This window comes from Cucumis melo, chromosome 8 (genome assembly GCF_025177605.1).
Source record: "Cucumis melo cultivar AY chromosome 8, USDA_Cmelo_AY_1.0, whole genome shotgun sequence".
NCBI lineage: Eukaryota > Viridiplantae > Streptophyta > Magnoliopsida > Cucurbitales > Cucurbitaceae > Cucumis > Cucumis melo.
Window position 1 is genome coordinate 1,942,866 of NC_066864.1, and position 23,833 is coordinate 1,966,698.

Below are 23,833 nucleotides of genomic sequence, written 5' to 3' on the forward strand. Positions count from 1 at the left end.
TTGTAACTGTGTGTAGTAATGAAGTTGGTTTGATAACTAATTATGTTCCTTGTTTTTTAAATACCTTCTAAAACTGTAAAGTGCAAGCAGATTTTTTTTTGACTGAAAAAAGTACTTTTAGAAACAAGCTTCTAATTTTCTTTTTCTAACACTAATTTTCTCCTCTTTCGCATATCTCTCCCAACCCTTCTCTGTCTAAATTTGTCTAAGAAAAAATTGTTATTTTTCTCAATATAGTTTTCTTTTCTTTCTAGACTTTTTTTTTTAATTTTCAAAGTGTGTTCGGATTGATTAAGAAAAATAATATTTATTTTTTTAAAGTTCGTTTTTATTAAAACTATTTTGATAAAAATGAATTAAGACACACTCCAAATTTTATTTTTATTGGTTTTCAAACATCCTAATTTCTTTTAAATGACTTAGTTTTAAATTAAATATTTGATAACGTATTCCACTTAAACTTGTTTTCTTTTTAAGTTTATTCCTTCAAGTGTCTCTTTCTAAACTACAAGCAATATTTTCTCCTTATCTTCTCTCTTCCAAAACTTTCTTATGGATAAATTATTATCTAATTTGACATTTTCAAATATAGTAATATATATAAAATATATCAAAATTTCAAATTAATAGAAATAGAGACCGTAAATTAAAGTGTTTATTTGTAAATATTTATCATTAATTAATAGAATTATTTGTTGAAAAAAATCTGTGGGTATCCATCATCACTCCACCTTGATTTTTATTTTCCTTTTTAAGAAAACGTAGAAGCGAGAAGAAAAATAGTAATAAAAGTTCATAATAGGCATCGGAAGATTCCAATTATTTGGCCAAACTGCCTAATAAATATTAGAATATCAGCATCCTCTCAGACATTGTTCTTCCCTTTTTATAATGCTATTCAATTATTCTTATCCACCCAATATCAATATTGAGTTACGCAATATAGTATATATTAGCAATCAAAATGTTTATAGTTCAATTTTTTAATTTATAAGTTTGAAAACTAATTATTCTTCTCTTTCTTTAACTTTTTTTTATGGATTCTCTATACAACAAAACTATTTTCTTTTTTATCCATCTCATCACCTTTTCTTTTTCTTTTTTACAATAAAAAGTTAACAACCATAGGTTTACAGGGAACTACAGGAATTCGTTCTTAAATCACTAAACAAAAAATTAAATTAAACGTCAAGTTACTTAAAATACATCAAGCAATAAAAGTGATTTTGAAAATTTGTAACGTTTAAAAAATCTGTAAAACATATCTACAGCGAACTTAAGTTTAATTTTACTAACCTTAAACTCATTTTTCATAAAAACCAGTTATATACCATGCTCATATGGTTAGAAACAAAGCCTATACTTTTATTGCTTAATATTGAATAATCCCCCCAAAAATATATTTCCATGCTTTAATATTGAAAATGCTGACTGATACAAAGAAGAAAACATGTGGAGTATTTAAAGAAAAAAATGTGACAAATTATCAATATCAAGGAAACAAAATAGAAAATTTAATCATTTAATTAAAAAAAAATCAAAACCACAATGTTCCAATCAAACTCCGACTTTGGATACTAATTTGAACTTTATTATGGGGTTGACCGCCTTACCTATTAAGATACATAGGACCCGATTTAGGTCAACCTACTAACTTATTTGTGAGAAATAAACACCATTATTTGATTAAACAACGAACTAATTCAACAAAAAATCTTACATATCTAACAGTCTAATAGGAAGGAGATGGGAAGATGTGTGTGGAGAATAAACTAAAGGAATGGAAAAAAGAAGTTGTGACGAATAATATAGATATGTATTTTTGGAGACATTATAAAATAGATGTGATTAAAAATGTTTATAGAATATAACAAAATTTGATGGGCGAAAGAAGAAAAGAAGAAGAGGAAAAAAAAGGAAGAAAATTGTAAAATTCCATCCTACTTTATTCGAGAGATCTTTTTGGCATATTCTGTTGGGTATCTTTTTATTGAAGGGTCTTGATATTAAGCAATTTGGTTAGTGGATCCTCCACGCGCCACCTTCATCAACCGAGCGGTAAAGGGAAAGAAAAAGAGAAGCAACTTTGCAATGGCTTCCACGCTCCAAAATGGTGCCGATACCCGGATTTTTATCACTGAAACTTCGTCTTCCTGAAATCTTCCTCTTCTGTTTCTCGTTTCCCTGTGTTTTTTTCGTTTGGTAGAAGGTGATTTTTCTGGCCGTGACTGTGAATTATGTTTTCCGTTGAGTTCCTTCCATTTTCTAGTGTCCTCCTTTCGCTTTATTCCGGCAGTTCCTTTGGCCATACATGAAAATTTTCAGAGGTATATATGAAGTTCGATAGCCACCTTACTTTGCCTATGGTTTTCGTTTTCTTCTTCTTTTGCATGTTATTTATTTGTCTGGTGGAGTTGAAGCATTTAGCCTCGTTTTTTTCCTTCTTCTGAACTTATCGTCTGCGGTATTCTCAAGGATCCGGATATTGGTTTTGGTTTATGTTGAGAGATACTTTTCTCATTTTGAGTTTATTGCTTTTTTCGCGTTTTTCTTGGCTTTTCATTTGGAATTTTGTTGTTGGAGTGTGCAGTCGCACTTGCTTGTTTCCTGAAGTATTCCGTACAAATATTTGGGAAGCGCATTGAAATCATTAGTATGATGATGATTTTTTTGAACTGAGTATTTTGAACTTTTCTTCTTCCATAATTGAACGATGAGTTTTGTTCTTTTTCTCTAGAGAATATCACATCCAAATTCTATTCGTACGTCTGTCCATGTCATTTGCCGTTATAGGAAGTAGTGGTTAGTAAATGCCAAAAGTGATAAGTGCAGTTCGTTCGGTACATATAGATATATTATTTTCTTCTCTATCTGTTTGAGGAATAATTTTACGTCCTGCTACTTGAACAACCAAAAGCAGTGGCTTCTAATCAATATGCTATTCTCTCTTCATCAGTTTTTCGAAGGATAATACTAATAGTAACCGTGTTCGGTGTTGCAGGTGAAAAGGGAATGCAATATATTTGTTGGGCGATCGATTCCATGGATAATTGATGACATAGTTATCTTGAAGTAATCAAGCAACATGTGGCTTCTCCATTCTAGATCAAGCTGCTGGATATATGTGGTGGATTGGTTATTTTCTTTGGGACTCTTGATGAACATTGATTAGCATCCTTCTGAGGAAAAAATCTGAATGACTGCCGATAGACTCGGCAAAAAAAGATTCATCTTTGGCAAAATTCCTTTGGCATAAGAATTGGGCTCTCAGATTAGTTTCATACTTCCGTTAGATTTTCTGCATTTATAATTATTCTGAAGTTTTTCCGGTTTGGGCAAATCTCCTTTGGCAAATAGGTTCTTGTGGTTGATGCAGTCAACTTTAAAATTAAAGAAAATCTCCTTAGTCATCATCCGTCTTTGTTCCAGAACAACGCAGAGAAGTCTTTATTTGGCAGTTTTGCTGCTTCTTGATTCTTCAACAGTTCCGGAAACTATTATTCAGAAGTTTCCTTTGGTTGAAACTTCAGTCCATCTTTAGTGAGTGGGCAAATCTCCTTTGGCATTTGGGTCCTTGTTGACTCAGTTTATCCCTTTGCAAATCTTCTTTGCAATCTGCTCTGTTTCTGTCAGTGAAGGTATCCTATTGTGGATATTGATTCATTCAGGTATGACATTTTTGTACTTATTGAAAATTGCTCATTTGGCAGATAGATATAGACAATTGTTACAATCATCAATCTCTTTTGCTTCAGATTTATCTTCAATCTTCGGTTAGTTGTGCTACAAAAATCAATTTACTTTTGGATCCTACCCAGGAGTTGGAAGATTTAACGAAAGAAGTGGTAATTGAATGGCTCTATATCCAACCTTCCCATGTTCCTTCCACACTTTTTTTTTTGTTGATGTTCTTTAAGAGTGATTAAATGCTTCTGCTTAAAAAGTTATGATTCGAAGCTGACAAAATTACTGTAATGCAGCAAAACATGGAAGATAATTTTCTTCTTGTGTGATACTTCTCAATTCAATGACATAATCTGAACGATATATTCTCCATATCTAATTTTCAGGAATTGGTGCTCATTGTGAAGTTATAAATTACACAAGGAAGTGCTGTTGCTAAAAGTTTAGGCAAAAAAACGTGAGAAGATTCAAACTCTGGTTTTAATAACTGAGGCTTGAATTTTTACTTGGAGGTCACTTTGAGGTTTTTTTTTCTTATAATTTTTTTTCATCTTTATTTGAGTTTGTAGATATGTTATTAACATAGTATTTTGTGATGTTATGCTGTATAGATATTCTATTGATGGACCTGTTTCTAAGTGACTCGGATTGGGAGAATTCCAGTGAGTGTGATAGCAGCGATGACCTAGAGGAAGCTGAATATTATCATGGCCAAACTAGTTGCATCTTATCAAGCTTAGAGGAAACAATTGGAAAAATTGACGAGTTCCTTTCCTTTGAGAGGGAATTCCTGCTTGGAGATGCAGTCTGTTTTGTGAATGATCCTTATGGACAGATGGGAAAGGTTGTTGGTATTGAAATGCTTGTTGATTTGGAGAAAAACAGTGGACCTTTAATAAAAAATGTTAATTCTAAAGATCTTTTAAAAATCCGTTCCATTTCTGCTGGAGATGTTGTTGTTAATGGGCCATGGATTGGAAGAGTAGACAAAGTTATTGATTCTGTCAGTGTTCTTTTTGATGATGGGAACAAGTGTGAAATCATTGCTGTGGACCAAGAGAAGCTCTTACCTATATCTGTTGATGCACTCGATGATTCACAGTACCCTTATTACCCTGGACAAAGAGTACGGTTCTCAAATGTTTCCAAACCACCTGGATGGTTATCTGGTTGGAAAGATGACCGTTGTGAAGGAACAGTCTGTTCTGTGGAGGCAGGACTAGTGTATGTCGATTGGCTTGCCTCAATTTTGATGGGTTGTTCTTCTAGTTTAACGGCTCCCCCACGTATGCAACATGCTAAGGAATTGACTTTGTTGTCGTGCTTTTCTCATGCAAATTGGAATCTTGGCGATTGGTGTATTTTTCCTGGGGATGAGAAAAACAATTATTTTGGTGAAAAGTTCAATAGTACTCACGACCTGATGAATGGTGGATATCGCGGAACAGGCTTTCCGGAAATCTGTATCATCGTGAAGAAAAAAACTAAAGTTGATGTGCTATGGCAGGATGGTAGCCGCTCCACAGCATTAGATTCCCCTTGTTTAACTCCAGCAAATGCTACGAATGCTCATGAATTTTGGCCTCAACAGTTCGTTATGGAGAAAGGCAATTGTGATGATTCAAGCATGTCTGTAAATCAAAGATGGGGTGTTGTACAGGCTGTTGATGCAAAGGAAAGAACTGTTAAGGTTCAATTGAGAACCAATGATTTGAGTGAGGGTAGCCATCTGGATGGATTGTTGGTGGAGGAAACAATGAGTGCATACGAACTGGTTGAGCACCCAGATTATTCCTTCTCTCTTGGAGATATTGTGTTTAGGTTGGCAATGGATAAGTTTGCCAGCCAATCTGATGAAAATAATATAATTTCTGAAATCTCCATGAATGAGTCTGCTCAGAACGAGGGGAATCACATCATCAATAATAACAACATGAATATGGACAACTTCCTATCCTTCATTGGTAATGTTACTGGCTTTAAAGATGGCGCTGTGGAGGTCAAATGGGCTAATTGTTCTACAAGCATGGTATTCATTTTAGTTAATGTCTCTACTCTTTTTGCAATCTCAGTATGTTCCACTGTTTCATCATACATATAGCAGGGACCAAGGATCCATGAATTCATTTGTAGCATTATTCAATATAGCTGTAATACTTTATCTTCTTTACTTTATGAATGGTCAGTTCCTTCACCAGATAATAGGCTTCTTTAAGGGAATTGCTTTCTAGGTCCAATAGCAACTGTCTTAAGAAATTGCACCATAATTTAGCATTTTTTTTCTTTTATCATTTACGAATTTTAATCAATAAAATTTGAAGTTTTCACTAGTAATTTGCATTAGTTTTTGGTTTGAATCATGAAGGTCCTTTTGGCGGTAATGATTTATCCATGCATAAAATTTTATTGACATGGCTGCTGTAGTCATATTAGTTCCGTTGCACTTGATTGTAGGTTTCACCTCAAGAGATTTTCCCCATTGATAAGTATGAAGTTTCTTCAATCGCTGTTCCTAATGGTGAAAACCTTGAGGAGTCGAGACTAGAGCAGATTGAGCCTTTGAAACCATATAATATCCAAAAAGGAAAGGTAAAGCCATTTCCAGTACTTCCAAAATCTGGTCAACATATTTGTACCTTTCATTTTAAGACTTCGAAACTATTTCAGTTAACCCCTCTTTAAATCTATTGTTCAGTTTTTCTATTATTTTGTTCATCTGTTTTCAATTCATTTTAAGCTAAATGATGAATACATCTTTTGTGCTCAGGATATGCCCAATTGTGATGGTGCTAGTAAAAATTTCAAAAGGGATACTACTTGCTTCTTTTCTCGAGCTGCGGTTGAATTTTTCTCTAATATTTTTACAACACTGTTTGGATCAGTTCGGTCGACAATTTTATCAGGCACTTTTACAGCCCTTCAATCATTTGAAGGTGGGGATGAAATTGATTTACTCTGCGAGAAAGAAGTGCTGCAAACTTGCAGCCAGTCTACTGAGATGTCGCAAATAGCTAAATTACACAATTTTGGTGAGACAAGTTTAGACATTGAAGAAATTCATAAGAATGAAGATTTAACATTTTCAACCTCAAGTAAGAACTACGACCTACTTACACAGTTTGACATGGCCAGTGACTGCCCAGACCATCATTTTCTTTCATCAGGAAAAGGATCTATGCTATCTCAGGTCAGCAGCATACCTTAGAATCTTAGGCCTGTCATTTTATTGCTGCAGTCAAGATGACCCTTTCATATTCCTTCTGGTTCTTCATAGGCAAGTAGAAAATGGCTAAAGAAGGTCCAACAAGAATGGAGCATTCTTAAAAATAATCTTCCTGGTTAGTATTTTTTCTTCTTTAGTTTAGTTTCAATCATTTATTCGTATGATTCTATGAAGATGGTATGCAACTGTCCAACTGAATGAGATAAATCTTTGTAGAAACTGTCTATGTTCGTGTCTTTGAGGAGAGAATGGATCTTATTCGAGCTGTCATTATTGGAGCACCTGGAACACCATACCACGATGGCCTTTTCTTCTTTGACATTTATCTTCCTCCAGAGTACCCTCAAATACCACCTGTAAGCTTTCTCATTAAGTTCTGCATTTTACAAGTTTCCATGCTTTTACTTATGCCTCAGATAAATTGATTTCTTTGTACTTCCAATTAAATATTTTTTTAAAATGTTAGGTCCTCCGTGCACTACGTTTCTATTGATTGGCACCTTCTCTCTATATCACATACATAGGGGAATATTTTCCAAAACTCCAGACCCCTCGTCAAGAAATTTTAAACTGGAAAATATATTTAAATTTCTCTTGCAAGTCTTAGGCTCTTGTTAAGTTCCTTCATATCTTTTGCAGCTCGTGCATTACATATCTGGTGGGCTTCGTGTCAACCCTAACTTGTATGAATCTGGCAAGGTCTGTTTAAGTCTATTAAACACTTGGACAGGCAGCGGCTCTGAAGTGTGGAATCCTGGGAGTTCTACTATACTTCAAGTTCTTCTTTCCCTTCAGGCTCTCGTGCTTAATGAGAAGCCCTATTATAACGAGGCAGGATATGATGCTCAATTAGGAAGAGCCGAGGGAGAGAGGAACTCTGCGAGCTACAACGAGAACGCATTTCTTGTTACCTGCAAATCTATGATGTACTTGCTAAGCAAATCCCCTAAGGTATAATAGCTACCTCTACTTTCCAACTTTCTGGTAATTGAATGAGAATTGATCATTCTTAAGGGTTAAGCAATCATACAGTACATAAATTAATTATGTCATGTTGTGGCATATGAATGTGCAAGAAAAGATCTTGATGGTGTAACAAATTTCTCTTGCTAGTCCCTTTTCTAAATTATAATATAATTCGAGTCATTTGATAAAATCAAAAGTAGGATTGCTAAAGTCCTTTGTGATTTGCAACTTCATCCAAAATGTCATTTCTCCTGTCGCAGCATTTTGAGACACTTGTGGAGGAACACTTCAGGAGACGTTATCAGCACATTCTAGCAGCCTGTAGAGCATACATGGAAGGAACTCCTGTAGGAAGTGACTATCAGCGTGGAACAACAAAACCCGAAAATCCAAACCAAAGTTCTACTGGATTCAAAATTATGCTTGCGAAGATCTTTCCAAGACTCATCAAGACGTTTTCAAGTAAGGGATTTGACTGCAGCCAATTTATGGAGGCAGAAAATGGTTTCATTCTGTAAACTCTCTCACAAATAAATATCTTAAAAAACATCATACAAACCCAGCCAATGTTTATAAATAAAGTCGGTGTGTGCCATGTGAAATACTGATGTCTCTAATTTATTGTCACCTAGCACTCGTGTGAAAGCTTGTGGTGTTTTATGTACATAAAGTGTAGCTTGCTTATGATCTGTGAAATAAGAAACGGTACTTCGATTGGTGTGAAGATTACACTGGCTGTTTATGAAAGTTTTCTACCTTGAACTTGCCCCTAGACGACAAATGCATGGATTGAAGCTGTATTAAGATTTCTTTACTTGTATTCATTTACGTATTTTGTTTGACAAGTTTCATTTACTCGTCTGATGGTTAGTGGTGGATCCACGAGTTGAAAAAAAAGGTAAAGAATAGAGCTTATAGTCTAAAGAGAGCAGATTTACCATTGGCTGAGCTGTTATTAGTGTCCTTTTAGTTTTTTATATATACTATATAAAGAGTATAAAATTGAGGGTAGTTCGAGCCTTTCTAGGCTTACACTAAGTACACTGATGTCTAGTTATTTTGTTCTATCGGTTTCTCTTAAGGATAGTAAGAATTGAAATAAAATATGTTTGGTGCTGGTTAACGGAGATGTATGTTTGGTGCTGGTTAACGGAGATGTAGTTTCTTAATCAAATTTCAAATTCTTGGAGATGTTTGAGGCAATAAGTTGATTATTACATCAGGTGAGTTATAATATTATAATCTTTGGAGTACATGTTGTTTTAGGTCCCGACTGGAACCTAAGATAGCACACTGACATCATTGGTAAACATTATAATAATCCACCTACTCATGAACTAAGTTTCCTCCAAAACTAAGGCTCGTAAAATCTAAAAATTTAAAGAATGTTGACTAATACAACATAACTCGTAAAAAACTTATCTAGTAATTATCGCTGCTTATTATATAATTCCAAGAAATTTAAGATTTGTTATTGTTTTGTAGCTAATAAACCTATTACTAAACTAACGTTGAACAATTTTTAAAATTATCGAAATTTCTTAATTTGCTGCCAAGACACACTATATATTATACAATTTAAATTCTATTTATGGGAATTAAATTTACTGACTAAGCTTCAAAAATCAACAAGCTTTAATAGATATATCGGAAAATGGAAACGATTTCATGTTTGATTTTGAGTGGTCATTCATTTAGTTAAACAAATGCATGCCTTAGAATTGAAAAAACAAAACACCAATTCATACTTCTAAAATTATGGAAACTGTATAATTACAACTCTACATCGATTTAAACTATAAATTAATTTATTGATTTAGATCACAGGTCTAGAAGTAATTCGTATACACATTTTAATTTTAATACACTAACAACTATTGAATATAATTATTGTTATCAGTCTATAATTTAATTATGAAAGTTTTTTTTTTCTTTAAAAACAAAGTAATACTACTGTTAGTTTAGAATTTAAGTAATAAGTCATTGAAAATAATTTAAAATATAATAAGATGTTCTATTAGTGATAGACATTGATTTTCTGTTAATATCTATCACTGATAAATTGATATATTATTATATTATGAATATTTTTGTTTAATTTGTTACGTTTGAAAAAATTTATAATTTGGAGTATTGATTAATTTCAAAACAAAAATATTTAAAAAACATGACAAAATATCATAATCTAACCGTAATAAAACACTTTAGACATGTGTCGTGATAGATATAAATACTGGTTTATCTTTGTCTGTCATCAATAAATTGTTAAATTGTGATATTTTGTTATTCTATGAATACTTTCTTTAGAAGCTTTACTATTTAAAACATTTTTGAAATGAACTTTTTAAAAATAAAAAAAATCATTTACACTCCATAAAAAAAGACTAATAATTTTGTTTCCATTACAGTTGATTTTTTCTACCATCGTCAACTTTATAATTTTGACAATTTCCATTTTAAAATATTGTATAAATTCATCGTAGAATGAGGTACAATTTGACAGATTTTATTATATTTACGAATTAAATAGAAATGATATATACTTAAGTATTTTAAAATAATTAAATTTAAGTGTTATGTTTGCATTTATGCATTCATCTTTTATCGGGAAAGAAATACGAGATTTTATATGGATAATTATAATAGCTAGCAATTTTTAGAATAATTATTAAGTATTTAGCAATATTTTAAAAAAATTGCAAATATAGCAAAGTTGATAGATTTTTATGGTTTATCGATGATAGACCAACATTTGTAACATAGTCTATCAGTGATAGACTCTTATTATTGATAGATTTTGACAAATTTTGCTATATTTAATTTTTTTTAAAATATTGCTATATACTTTATTATTTTAAATATAATTACTATATTTGCAACTATAAGATTACGATATATACCCAAGAAAAAAAGAAAAAAGAAAAAACAAGATATGGGCCGTGAACATCTAAAGAGATGGGCCTAAAAACGGATAGTTTAGTAAAAGACATGACATGGGCCGTGAACATCTAAAGAGATGGGCCTAAAAACGGATAGTTTAGTTCATAACTTGAATCAGCTTTAAATAGAACAGAGTCGGTAATTTTGGGACGCGAAAGGTCATTCGTGCTCGCGCGAGGTTCTCTTCCCAGAAACCACACTTCCTCTGTAAACCTTACGATAATGGACGACTACGAAGAGTATGATAGGAATATGAATGACGACGACGACATGGACCAGGCTATACCCGACGACGAAGAAGAGATCACACAGGAAGATGCTTGGGCAGTCATTTCAGCCTATTTTGAAGAGAAAGGGTTGGTCCGGCAGCAGCTCGATTCCTTCGATGAGTTTATTCAGAATACTATGCAGGAAATTGTGGACGAGTCTGCAGACATTGAGATTCGTCCCGAGTCACAGCACAATCCTGGCCACCAGTCGGATGTTGCTGAGGTACGCTTTCCTGAGAATTTTTTACTTTCTGGATGAACTTCACTTGAAAACGACTACGAATGGCTTATTTTACTCGACGGGTTTGTTAGTGAAAGGGAATGATTGAAGTTTTAGTGCTGCCAAGTTAATTCTCTTGGAAAATACTGGTCAATTCCTACCGTTTTAGTTTTCAATTTTGTTTAGGTTAAATTATATTTTCTTTGAACCACTGGTTTAATTCAGTGCGCCTACAGATTTCATCTTTCCTCGACGCCCCAACTATTTCCAACCAACACAACTTGCTAAACCCTAAATATCACATCATAGATTTTATTTGCCACACTTGCAAACAAATTGTCATGTTGCACTCTTTTTAACTTGTGGGTAATGATATTGAAACTAAAGGTAAACATAGGGGCTGAAATTGTTTTTCAAATTGTTTTTTTTCCTATCATCCAGTTTAAGTGCTCGACCACTAGCGTTCGAAAACATTGTTAGGTTGTTTGGGTGGATTTCGAAAAATGCTATGTAAAGTAGTATTTTTACAAACTATTTTAGGTATTTTCTAATTTTAAAATGATTTGAGGAAAAAGGAATTCTGTTGTATATGTACTTTCATTTGTTTCCTCCAACACGTTGAAATCAAGCTATGCATAAAAATTTATAGTTGTAAATGAGCAATTAATTGGGAAAGCACCAGTAAGTAGTGTAAGCAAAAATTAAGTTTTTTTATTCCTGCTATGTAAACCACTCAGCCTGCCAAATGATGCATAAAGAAGTCAGCCTGCCAAATGTGTTGATACATAAAGAACTCTTTTATACTTTTCATTAACATACAATTGTTTTCAAACTAAATATTTGAACTGCTCTCAAGCCACTTTTCATTTATAAGAACATTCCTCAAGTCACTTAGGGGCTGTTAGGGAGGTTGAAAGATGATCAGGACTACTGAAAATCTAAGGGGTGTTGGAATAGACGAGGAAACGAGGGCAGAACCTAAATGAGATTGTAAAGTTTGAAAATGGTTGGAAAGAGGATTGAGTTGAAGACTGTGAGAACGGAATGAGGGTCAAAAGCACTAAATCAGACATGGACTTTGGATTACATTACATTACAAACTCATTCCATTACGGGCCTCCCAACAACCCCTTAAATTTTATTTTCTGTGTCATCTTTAGAATTTGGATGGTTTTAATTTCTAGAAAAGTGTCAACGACTTGAGTTTTAGAAAGGTAATCACTGTTGAACTTCATTTTCCGCCCTCTCATCCAAATTAGATTTTCCTTTTTTAGATTGATAATCTATTTCATTGAGTCATAAAGGTATATATATATTTTTTGGATTATGTGTGTGTAACCTGTTGAATGTGTGAATAATATCTTATTTGGAACCCAATCTAAATAAGGTCATGAATTTTTTCTATGGTTTGCTAATGCATTTTTGTTATACTGCATTACTGCTCCATGTTGATAATGGAACCTTAAAATCCTTGTGTCTGCTTCCCTCAATCATGTCAATATTGATTGAATCCACCATATCCATTCCTATTCTTGATGAATTTAAAAATCATGTTCTTTCTAGGTGTCAATTGCAGTGGCTCTAATATGGTTGTGTATTATGTATAGACAATATACAAGATCAGCTTTGGTCAGATATACTTGAGTAAGCCAATGATGACCGAATCTGATGGAGAGACTGCAACCTTATTTCCTAAGGCTGCACGGTTGAGGAATCTAACATACTCAGCGCCTTTGTACGTGGATGTCTCAAAAAGAGTCATTAAGAAAGGTCATGATGGTGAAGAAGTTACTGAAACCCAAGATTTTACAAAAGTTTTTATTGGGAAGGTTTGTTTCTAACTTATTATGGAAAACAAATGTACAAAAATGACTGTTTTATGCAAGCCTTGACCTGTACTATCTTTAGGTTCCCATCATGCTCCGATCGAGTTATTGCACACTGTATCAAAATTCTGAGAAGGATCTGACTGAGCTGGGGGAGTGTCCATACGACCAAGGAGGATATTTTATCATCAATGGCAGTGAGAAGGTTCTTATTGCACAAGAGAAGATGAGCACAAATCATGTATATGTTTTCAAGAAAAGACAGCCTAACAAGTATGCCTTTGTAGCAGAAGTTCGGTCTATGGCTGAGTCACAAAATAGACCACCCAGTACCATGTTTGTACGGATGCTTTCTCGAACCAGTGCCAAGGGGGTAATGCCCTTGTCTTGATATTCTGAAGATTTGGAAGTTATTCCTCCTTGTTGAAGTATATATTGTTCTAACCTATTCTTTCTGCAATTCATCAATGTTATTTCAGGGCTCTTCAGGACAGTACATACGTGCCACTCTGCCTTACATTAGAAATGAGATTCCAATTATAATTGTGTTTCGTGCTCTAGGATTTGTTGCTGACAAAGATATTCTAGAGCATATATGTTATGACTTCTCTGATACTCAAATGATGGAGTTGCTTCGGCCTTCTCTGGAAGAGGCTTTTGTTATCCAAAATCAGCAGGTCTGCGATTTCTTAGACCATCTAATTCTCTCTCTCATGTTTTGCTCAGAAAATTCTATCTCTCACATTGAAACATACACCGACATGAAAACATACATGAATTATACAAATGTATCATAATTTGTTTGTCCAGTATCTTGTAACTGTCAGGTCGGTTGATATGCTTTTCCTTAACTGTAGGTTGCACTAGACTATATTGGGAAGAGAGGATCAACAGTTGGTGTGACCAAGGAAAAGAGGATTAAGTATGCATTATTTCAATATATTTAGGTTTTCCCCTTCATATTCTGCATGAAGCCTTTGCAGCACATTTCAACATGCTTATTATGTTGATGCCTCAGGTATGCCAAGGAGATCCTTCAAAAAGAAATGCTTCCTCATGTTGGCGTAGGTGAATTTTGTGAGACGAAGAAGGCATATTATTTTGGGTATGGCACTTTTTTTTTTCCTTCTCCTTTCCATCTCTTATATTATTTGGCTATGAGTACTTTAGTTATCTTACTGGACATTACATGTGGCAGTTATATAATTCACCGGCTACTCTTATGTGCCCTTGGCCGGAGAGCAGAAGATGACAGGGATCACTATGGGAACAAAAGACTGGACCTTGCTGGTCCTTTACTTGGAGGCTTGTTCAGAATGGTTGTTTTTTTTTTTTGAGAAGTTCATTTTTTGGTTGAAAAATTATACTTTTTTATCTTGAGATTTTTTTTTGGTAATTTTTTTATCTTGAGATTTTCTCATCATCTTTTTATTTGCTTGAATGCAGCTATTTAGAAAGTTAACAAGAGACGTGAGAGGTTACGTACAAAAGGTTGTCTTGCTGGAGTGTGTTTTTTCCCCCTCCATTTAGCAATGCTTTCTTTGTAGACTTATGCATTGCATATGTGTCATGGTGCAGTGTGTTGATAATGGAAAGGACGTCAATTTGCAATTTGCCATCAAGGCGAAAACCATTACTAGTGGCCTGAAATATTCACTTGCCACTGGAAACTGGGGGCAAGCAAATGCTGCTGGAACAAGAGCTGGAGTATCACAGGTGGGAGAAAATATCATAAGACAATCCAGTTAATTCAATTTTGACCTTTGGATCTTCTATTTGTAATAAATATCTACAAATTTTTTCCTTTATTTCGAATGTGAAATTTTTATTTTCTTCATGGAGGTAACGATGTTGCATATATTCTAGGTGTTAAATCGTTTGACATATGCATCAACTTTGTCTCACTTACGAAGGCTGAATTCACCCATTGGACGAGAAGGTGAAAAAACCTATGTTGTTATTTCTGTTCGCTTTATTTATATGACGAGTGGAATGATGGGGATTTGGTGCCTTTTTCTCCTTTGTACATTTTGTTTCTAGTAGTAGCAGCAGTTGGTTTCTTTTGCGTAATTTGGTTTATGTCATATGCCAGGTAAATTGGCCAAGCCTCGACAGTTGCATAATTCACAATGGGGAATGATGTGTCCTGCTGAAACGCCAGAAGGACAAGTATTATTGCTAACAGATTTCTTGATGTGACCTATTTTTGGGAATTGTCTCGGTCACTTATGGATGCAATCTGAATTTTCTTCAGGCATGTGGACTGGTAAAAAATCTTGCATTGATGGTCTATATTACAGTTGGATCTGCAGCATACCCTATTTTGGAATTTTTGGAAGAATGGGGCACAGAGAATTTCGAGGTGCCTAATGTCAATTTCTCTACCAAGTCATGATGGTGTTATTTATGTCATTTTCTCTCTCCTTTATTGGTTATTACCTAACGAATTCTGTTGGTTGTAGGAAATTTCTCCTGCTGTCATTCCTCAAGCTACAAAAATTTTTGTCAATGGTTGTTGGGTTGGAATCCATCGAGACCCTGAAATGTTGGTGAAGACTTTGAGACGGCTGAGGAGACGAGTAAGTATTTATTGTTTTTCCCCTCTCTGTAGATATTTTAGGATAGAACGTTCTTGTAAAGTCAAAATGTTTTAACATTTGAGTTTCTACAGACTCTTGTTTATTTTCTTTCCATAACCTATTATGGATTATTAATCACATCTAATTTTTGTGCTAGGTTGATGTAAATACTGAAGTTGGAGTAGTTAGAGATATCCGTCTGAAAGAACTACGGATATATACTGATTATGGCCGTTGCAGCCGTCCATTATTCATTGTTGAGAAACAAAGGCTTCTCATAAAGAAGAAGGATATCCATGCTCTTCAGCAGAGGGTGAGTGATAAAGCCTTGTTGTTTTTCTTTATCCTTATTTCTTTAATACCAACATTGTTCTTTGTATTTGGATATAATGTGAGTGCTAAAGGGTTGTCAACCTAGTTGAGATGCTTGAGTGCACCTGTTGGTCCTAAAATCATTATGTACTTTGTACTAATATTTCATTATATCAATGAAACTTTTGTTTCCGTTTCAAAAAAAAAAAAAAAAAGAAATACCAACATCGTATAAGATTTCTGGTAACAGGAATCTCCAGAAGATGGTGGTTGGCACGATCTTGTAGCAAAGGGATTCATTGAATACATAGACACTGAAGAAGAGGAAACTACCATGATTTCCATGACAATTAGTGTGAGTAAACAGTAAATCTATTTGATAGGCTGACGGGAATTTACAAAAACTTAATTCTTTTAAAATAAACCAGGATCTTATACAAGCAAGGATCAACCCGGTTGAGGCTTATTCTGACACTTACACTCACTGTGAAATCCATCCATCATTGATTTTGGGTGTTTGTGCTTCAATTATTCCATTTCCCGACCATAACCAGGTTTGTCAGTTTTGCCATTGCTACATAGCTTTATATTAAGTCTTCTTCTCACTGATCCATTTGTGGAATATTTAGTCCCCACGTAACACGTATCAATCTGCCATGGGTAAACAAGCTATGGGAATTTACGTCACCAACTACCAATTTCGAATGGTATGGTCCATTTCCTTTTGAAGTAGATTCATCATTCAAGGTTCTTCCCCATTGTCCAGTTGACCAAATAATTTTTGTATTTTTATTTAGGATACTTTGGCCTATGTTTTGTATTATCCGCAAAAACCTCTTGTGACTACTCGAGCTATGGAGCACCTTCATTTCAGGCAGCTTCCAGCTGGCATTGTACGTTTGATATATACACACACCACAGACCATGCACACAGACACATTTATTTATTTTGATTTGCTTTTGGTTTTGCTAATTTTCTTTTCACATTCTGTTTTGTTTCTGTTGTCTTAGAATGCGATTGTTGCCATTGCTTGCTACTCTGGTTATAACCAGGAAGACTCTGTGATCATGAATCAATCGTCCATTGACCGTGGATTTTTTAGGTCACTTTTCTTCCGTTCATACAGGTAATCTTATTTCTCCCTGTTCCTTAACTTAGTATGCACGGATCTACTTTGGGATTTTTTTGATGAATATGCTTTTACACTGTCCATTTTCAGAGATGAGGAGAAAAAAATGGGAACTCTTGTAAAAGAAGATTTTGGGCGGCCGGACAGGAGTAATACTATGGTAAGAAGTTATATATTGGACAAAATCATTATTATTCTTTAATAATAAATAATAATAATAACCATTATTATTTATTTTCCTAATTAATAATACTTATTTATCAAAAACTCCAAAATAAACTAAATAATACCTGAAATAATTCTTTTTGATCTGCAACATGAGTATTTCTTTTGCAGGGTATGAGGCATGGCTCCTATGATAAATTGGATGACGATGGTCTTGCACCCCCGGTATGCTTAGAAAACTCTTATACGTGTTTCTTTGGCTATTTTCTATGGTCTCTTAGTGATTAAACTGTTGCTTTCCCTCTATTGCATTTAGTTGCGGTGCATTTGTCTCGTGTCACTGAATTTGTCTCGTGTCATTGAATTTGTGCTCCAGGGTACCAGAGTATCCGGTGAGGACGTTATTATTGGAAAGACTACTCCTATTTCTCAGGAAGAAGCTCAGGGACAAGCTGCACGCTACTCAAGACGTGATCATAGCATTAGTTTACGTCACAGTGAAAATGGGATTGTAGATCAAGTATGATTTGTTTAAAAACGTCCATTTGGAAATTGTTATTGACATGATTGCCTTAACATTTATGAAACTTACAATTAATCCGCTGGACTCAATGCATAATTATTTGTCTTCTGCAGGTTCTACTGACCACAAATGCTGATGGATTGAGATTCGTGAAAGTAAGGGTGAGATCTGTTCGAATACCTCAGATTGGGGATAAATTCAGCAGTCGACATGGTCAAAAAGGAACAGTGGGAATGACTTACACACAAGAAGACATGCCTTGGACTGTGGAAGGAATCACCCCTGATATTATCGTGAATCCACATGCTATTCCTTCTCGGATGACAATTGGTCAGCTTATTGAGTGTATTATGGGGAAGGTGGCAGCCCACATGGGAAAAGAAGGAGATGCTACACCATTTACTGATGTCACTGTAAGTTGTGTGTTTCAGTCCTCAAGAGTTTTGGTGATGGATTGGTTCTTAAAACCCCTATTGTCAGTTAGCATCCTGGTGTATATGGTTATTTTTTAACGTTCCTTTTGTTCCGCTACATCTCTTTCTAAATTATTCCAGTGAGCCTTGACCACATCTTTTCCAGGCCAGTTTTAGGACATATCTTTCCATATGATATATAGACTGTTTGAGTTTGGTTCCAAAGAGTTAATTTATCAATGTCGTTTGTTTGATCAGGTGGATAACATCAGTAAGGCTCTGCATAAGTGTGGTTATCAGATGCGTGGGTTTGAAACAATGTACAATGGCCATACAGGCCGGCGGCTCTCAGCAATGATATTCCTTGGTCCAACATACTACCAAAGGCTGAAGCATATGGTTGATGACAAAATACATTCACGTGGAAGGGGTCCTGTGCAGATCCTTACGAGACAACCTGCTGAGGGTCGGTCACGTGATGGTGGTCTCCGATTTGGGGAGATGGAGCGTGACTGCATGATTGCCCATGGTGCTGCTCATTTTCTAAAGGAGAGGTTGTTTGACCAAAGTGATGCTTATAGGATCCATGTCTGTGAGTGTTGCGGATTGATAGCCATTGCAAATCTCAAGAAGAGTTCCTTCGAATGTAGGGGCTGCAAAAACAAAACCGACATCGTTCAGGTGAATTTCTAAACCAGCTTCTTTATGCAATATATGTTTAAATACCATAAAAAGTCCATTTACTTTTTACATGCTCACACAGTTTATCATTTTATTATTTATTTTACGCGGGTGCTGCGTGCAGGTATATATCCCTTATGCCTGTAAGCTTCTCTTCCAAGAGCTTATGGCTATGGCAATAGCACCACGTATGTTCACAAAGGAGATCAAACCATTAAAAGACCAAAAGAAGAAAGGATCCTGATTTCCTTCTGTAGCTTCTTGTCAACTCTCATGTACTGGACGATTTACTCGCAAACTAGCCGCTGGAGGCTGAAGGCAGTGACGACACATCCCCTGAGAAATTAGAACTAGTTGAAGCATAGTTTTGTGAGATATGTCGCCACCTTAAGGTCCCAGTAATGGGTTGGTCGAAATTGGATCAACCAACCGCCCAGGAGCTGTCTATTCATCCCAAGATCCAAAGGTTCCTCGTGCTTCTACTTTCATTATAGAGAGCAATTTGCTAGGTCGTGTATGGGTGACCTACCCACTGCTGTCCATAGAAACCCCCTTTTTTCACCTCATATTTATTTCAGCATATCCGGATTACCGTATACGAGGATAAATCATCGAGATATAATGAGTTTTAACGTGCTTTATGTAGCTGAAATCTATTCTGCCAGACATCGAGTATCTTCATGTTAGTAAATTGGATTTACCCTCCTCTTTTTCATCTTTTCTGCTAACGAATTTGTAATGTACGGTCAAATTTAATGGTTATATATATATATAAAACACTATTTCCCCGCCCCTTTTTTGTACAACACCGACATAAAATGTCTAGTTTCGACCTAAAGTTGTTGGGCTCAATATTTGCCATCTTAAAAGATCTCCATGATTGAAATCGAATCAGATAAATATTGCGATTGGATGTTCTATTGTTCTCTACGTTTAAATTATTGCAGTAGGCAGCATCCTAAATTCAATATTCTTTCATTTTCCTTTCATGTCGGATTGGCTATATCTGTGTTGTGCAGGTTCAAATTCATTTTGTACCACAAACGTTTTTCTTTAAAACTTATGATACAATGAAATCAACCATGGCTATATATATATATAAGAAGAATGTAATTGTTTTTTCTAATCTTTCCAAATTTTCATGTACATGTGATTCATGTGAACTAAGCAAGATTTTTATGATCAACTTAGAGGAAATTTATTTTGATTAACAATTAAATTTTGATTCGTAACGTGGATTAGAAGTTTGATATGACTGGTTGATCGAATCTTTCTATCTAATTTGCTTTAATTAGCTTTTGTATTGCTCTCTTGACTTAAAGTCAAGTTGGTTTCAAATTTGGAAAAAAATTGTATAATTTTATAGAGACATAAAGAAATACGGTGGTGAGAGAATATTATAATATTAAATATTCTTTTTTTTTTCCCTTCCTTTCTATTATAAAAAATTGTAGTAGGTGGCCACCTCCACTTCATGTTATGTTCTCTAATGATTGACTATTTACCATTTGAAAGTACGTTATGATTATCTTCATTTTACAAAATCAAATAGTGAATTTACCTTTTAAAATGTCTGATTAGTTGAAATATTTAATACTTAGTGTCTGTAACCAACCTACAATTGAAATTTGTTTTTAAACAACTCATTAATTCTTTTCTTTAAGTTCAAGTATTTTCTAAACTTTTCTTTTTCAAGTTTATGTATTTTTTAAACTTTTGAATAGTTCTACATATATTTTTGAAGCAAAACTTTAACAATTTAACAATTTATGCAATTAAGTGTAAGAGTATTTTTTAATCTTTAGAAAATTTAAAGGTATTTTTGAAACTTTTGAAAGTTTAAGAGTATTTTTTACCCAAAATCTAAAAGTCTAGCATTTTTTTTTGTTAACTTTTAAGTAGGTTTTAAAAAGAAAAAGAAAAATAGATATAATTTATTTACTTTTAGTTAAACATATAAGAGCCTTTTGAGACGAGGGTTGTGCACTAAAAAATAATATTATACTCCAACAAACAAAAAAAAATCAATTTAAAACTTCTTTAAAAAGAACAAATAAATAAATTAAAACCGAGTGAAAATCGTAAAGATAGAGTAAAACTTGCTCAAATAATAAAAGATCAAATTGAGACTCAAAATAACCAAATACACAACGTAATCTTACCACAATTCTCACATTTGAGCATTTAATGAAAACGAGGGATATTAGATTTTAAAATTTTAGAAATATAAGTAACGGTGTGGTTTATTATGTCATGCTTATGTTGACATATAGAAACTTCTCAATTATATATAGAGCTATCTTAAGTACTTAAAAGAATTTCCAATCGAGTAGATACGTTACTCGTAAGTATCTCCTCTAATTTACATATCCGTTTACTAGTAGTTAGAGTTGTTTGGTAGAAGGAGTTGAAGTTGTTATTCACTCTTTGTTTTGTCCAAAGTGTTTGTAAACTCTTCGACCAAAAAACATTATTTTTCATATTTAATTAACTCCTTAAAATGTGGGTCCAACTATTTAAAGATTATTTATTTATTTTTTTTTTATTTTGTGCTTTTAAAAAACAATTTCTATCAAATTTTGTTTTTTGTGCTGTCAACTTGTCATTGCTTTTCTGAATAGAAATATTAAATACTATTTATTTTTCATTCGCTGATTTGGAGATAATATGAAATATTATTGCTTCTAGAACACCCAGTGATCCATACCATTTCACGACGGCAGATAAAGTAATACAAATAATTTTTAAATAAACTTTATTATAACTTTATGTATTTTTAAATAATACAAATAAAAATAAAAGAATTTAGCCTTCAATGTGCAAACCCCACACCACAATCATCTTCCTTGTTACTTTCAAAATTATATTTAATGAAACATTCATCATATATAACTCAATATGTATAATACCTAAATTATTATTCTTTTGATATCTTAAATCAGACATTAAATTTCGGTATGTGTGACCCAAATTATCTTCTAAAAAGAAGGAGAAGAAAAGAAAATTATCCTTTCGACCAAATTTGGTACAAACAAGAGGATAAGATTAGACCCACATGTGGTGTTCCTTTCGCAATAATGATTATGGTCATTTGAATCAGAAGGCCCCAACAACCCCTACTTTTTATTTAATTTTTCATTAGCTTTTTTTTTTTTAAAAAAAAAATATAATAAATCTTAATATATGAAAACAATTTGAATATAATATATGTGTGAATTTGAATATGTACGTAGATGTATACATATGTCTTTATTTGATTAGATTTCTTTATCATCAAAGTATTATATACAGCATCATCATCTTCTTCCAAACAGAACAAATCACTACAATCTAATCTTGATTTTTTTTTCCTTTTCTAATATATTAATGTACACAAACAAAAAAAAGGTTAATGTTAATTCAAGAAAAATTAAACAGTAATTTGAACTTAAATATCCACTTAAGAGTGTTTCTAGAGTTTCTAGAAGCAAACAACTGTATTCTATTTAGAAGAAAGAAAGAAAGAAAGAAAGAAATAAATAAATAAATAAATAAGAGATTAACTCATATACATATATATATATAAGAAGAAGGAGGTAAAGGTGAGAAAAGAACATGAACAATATTTTAATCTTATAAGATTAAATTTAAAAATGTAGAAAGCATTCTCCATCGCACTTGATGACAAATATGTATTAGTTGTTCATGTCAATATATGATAAAAATAAGGTTTATATATCAAACAAACATAATTTAGTTAATACAAAATTAGGTTAAACTTGTTGCAAATGTATAACTTTGATACAGAACATACTCATTATCATTAACAAGTATAATATTTCGATCATTTATTTGATAAAGTACGGTAAAAGTATTTGCAGATAAAAATATAAAGAGAAATTATTAAAACGTCTCAAAAGTCATCTAACCTCACTTTTACTGTGTTATTATGACTTTGTTTTAATTTCGTCTACCTTTGGTGGCAACTGTCATCATTGACAACCTCCAACTACCATTATTGGTGGCTACCTCTGTTCTCAACTACTAACGATCACAAACATTAATTTTAGTAGTTACCACTCCAAACGATCAACTTTGATAACTATTATTTTAAATTATCCGTTCATTCAATATTTGAAATAATAATCAATATTTAATTTATTTATTGAATATTGTACTTAAACTCATGAAACAAACGTAATTATAATTTTTCAACCTATAATTGGAATTAAAAGACAATGAATGTTGTTGGAAACATCAACCCATAATTAATTAGTTGACTTCCTTACGAATTAAATGAAAACAATTAATATGTATTATTTTCCTCCGAGTATGTTTATATCATTTGATCATCTTTATATATTTCGAGTGACATTGGATCTTTTTCAATAACAATAATTACATTTGATTTTAGTCCAATCTTTATTATACTTCAAATTTCACCCAACTTTGATCCATAGCATAGCATTTCCTTTCATAAATACATATAAAGAATATTTACATATATTTTCTTGAAGAACTAAATTCAAAGTTAATTGAAAGTGTATATGCTACAATTGAATAATTTAAAAATATAAAGACTAAAATAAAATGCACCCCAAGTATATGAACAAAGATGGTATTTTTTTTTTATTTTTTTTAAATAATTTGTAAAATTGGCAGTAGGTTAAACATTAATTATATAAAATACCAATAAACTTTAAGTGTAGATTTTAATTATGCCCCCGAGGCCCTTCTAGAATCTTCTAGAAGTTTCATTTCATTTAAGGAAATTTGTTATAAAAAATTACCATCTTTATTTTAACTTTTTTTTCACAAAATTTATTACAAGATAACATTCGGAGTCATTAGAAATTTGCTTATCGGTACGTCAAAACATTACAAAATAATAATATTTAAGCATCATTTTATCTTTCATTCTAG

General features: G+C 33.2%; 2 protein-coding genes across 8 annotated transcripts; both read left to right on the plus strand.

The window, feature by feature from the left end:
- Positions 1-1,968: 1,968 nt before the first annotated feature.
- Positions 1,969-8,597, plus strand: LOC103484521 (probable ubiquitin-conjugating enzyme E2 24). Of its 6 annotated transcripts, none has more exons than XM_008441636.3 (11): positions 1,969-2,209; positions 3,002-3,668; positions 3,756-3,845; positions 4,071-4,207; positions 4,296-5,713; positions 6,139-6,273; positions 6,452-6,871; positions 6,959-7,022; positions 7,124-7,263; positions 7,547-7,858; positions 8,134-8,597. In XM_008441636.3, the coding sequence occupies exons 5-11, from the start codon at positions 4,307-4,309 to the stop codon at positions 8,389-8,391; spliced, it is 2,736 nt and encodes a 911-aa protein (XP_008439858.1). In that variant the 5' UTR covers positions 1,969-2,209; positions 3,002-3,668; positions 3,756-3,845; positions 4,071-4,207; positions 4,296-4,306; the 3' UTR covers positions 8,392-8,597. The 6 variants fall into 6 exon arrangements, with proteins under 6 accessions (XP_008439858.1, XP_008439854.1, XP_008439855.1 ...); XM_008441632.3 differs by having other exon boundaries at positions 1,991-2,327; XM_008441633.3 differs by having other exon boundaries at positions 2,012-2,327; positions 4,071-4,196.
- Positions 8,598-10,957: 2,360 nt separating this feature from the next.
- LOC103484522 (DNA-directed RNA polymerase II subunit RPB2) lies at positions 10,958-19,646 on the plus strand. Of its 2 annotated transcripts, none has more exons than XM_008441637.3 (25): positions 10,958-11,305; positions 12,910-13,131; positions 13,211-13,501; positions 13,608-13,805; positions 13,986-14,050; positions 14,147-14,233; positions 14,327-14,447; positions 14,575-14,619; positions 14,707-14,844; positions 14,995-15,067; positions 15,221-15,297; positions 15,383-15,490; positions 15,591-15,707; positions 15,865-16,020; positions 16,270-16,374; positions 16,448-16,573; positions 16,649-16,726; positions 16,817-16,912; positions 17,031-17,146; positions 17,240-17,309; positions 17,486-17,539; positions 17,691-17,834; positions 17,951-18,250; positions 18,509-18,931; positions 19,056-19,646. In XM_008441637.3, exons 1-25 carry the CDS (start codon positions 11,036-11,038, stop codon positions 19,173-19,175), a joined length of 3,600 nt encoding a protein of 1,199 aa, XP_008439859.1. In that variant the 5' UTR covers positions 10,958-11,035; the 3' UTR covers positions 19,176-19,646. The 2 variants fall into 2 exon arrangements, with proteins under 2 accessions (XP_008439859.1, XP_008439860.1); XM_008441638.3 differs by having other exon boundaries at positions 11,158-11,305; positions 12,866-13,131.
- The last annotated feature ends 4,187 nt before the right edge of the window (positions 19,647-23,833 follow it).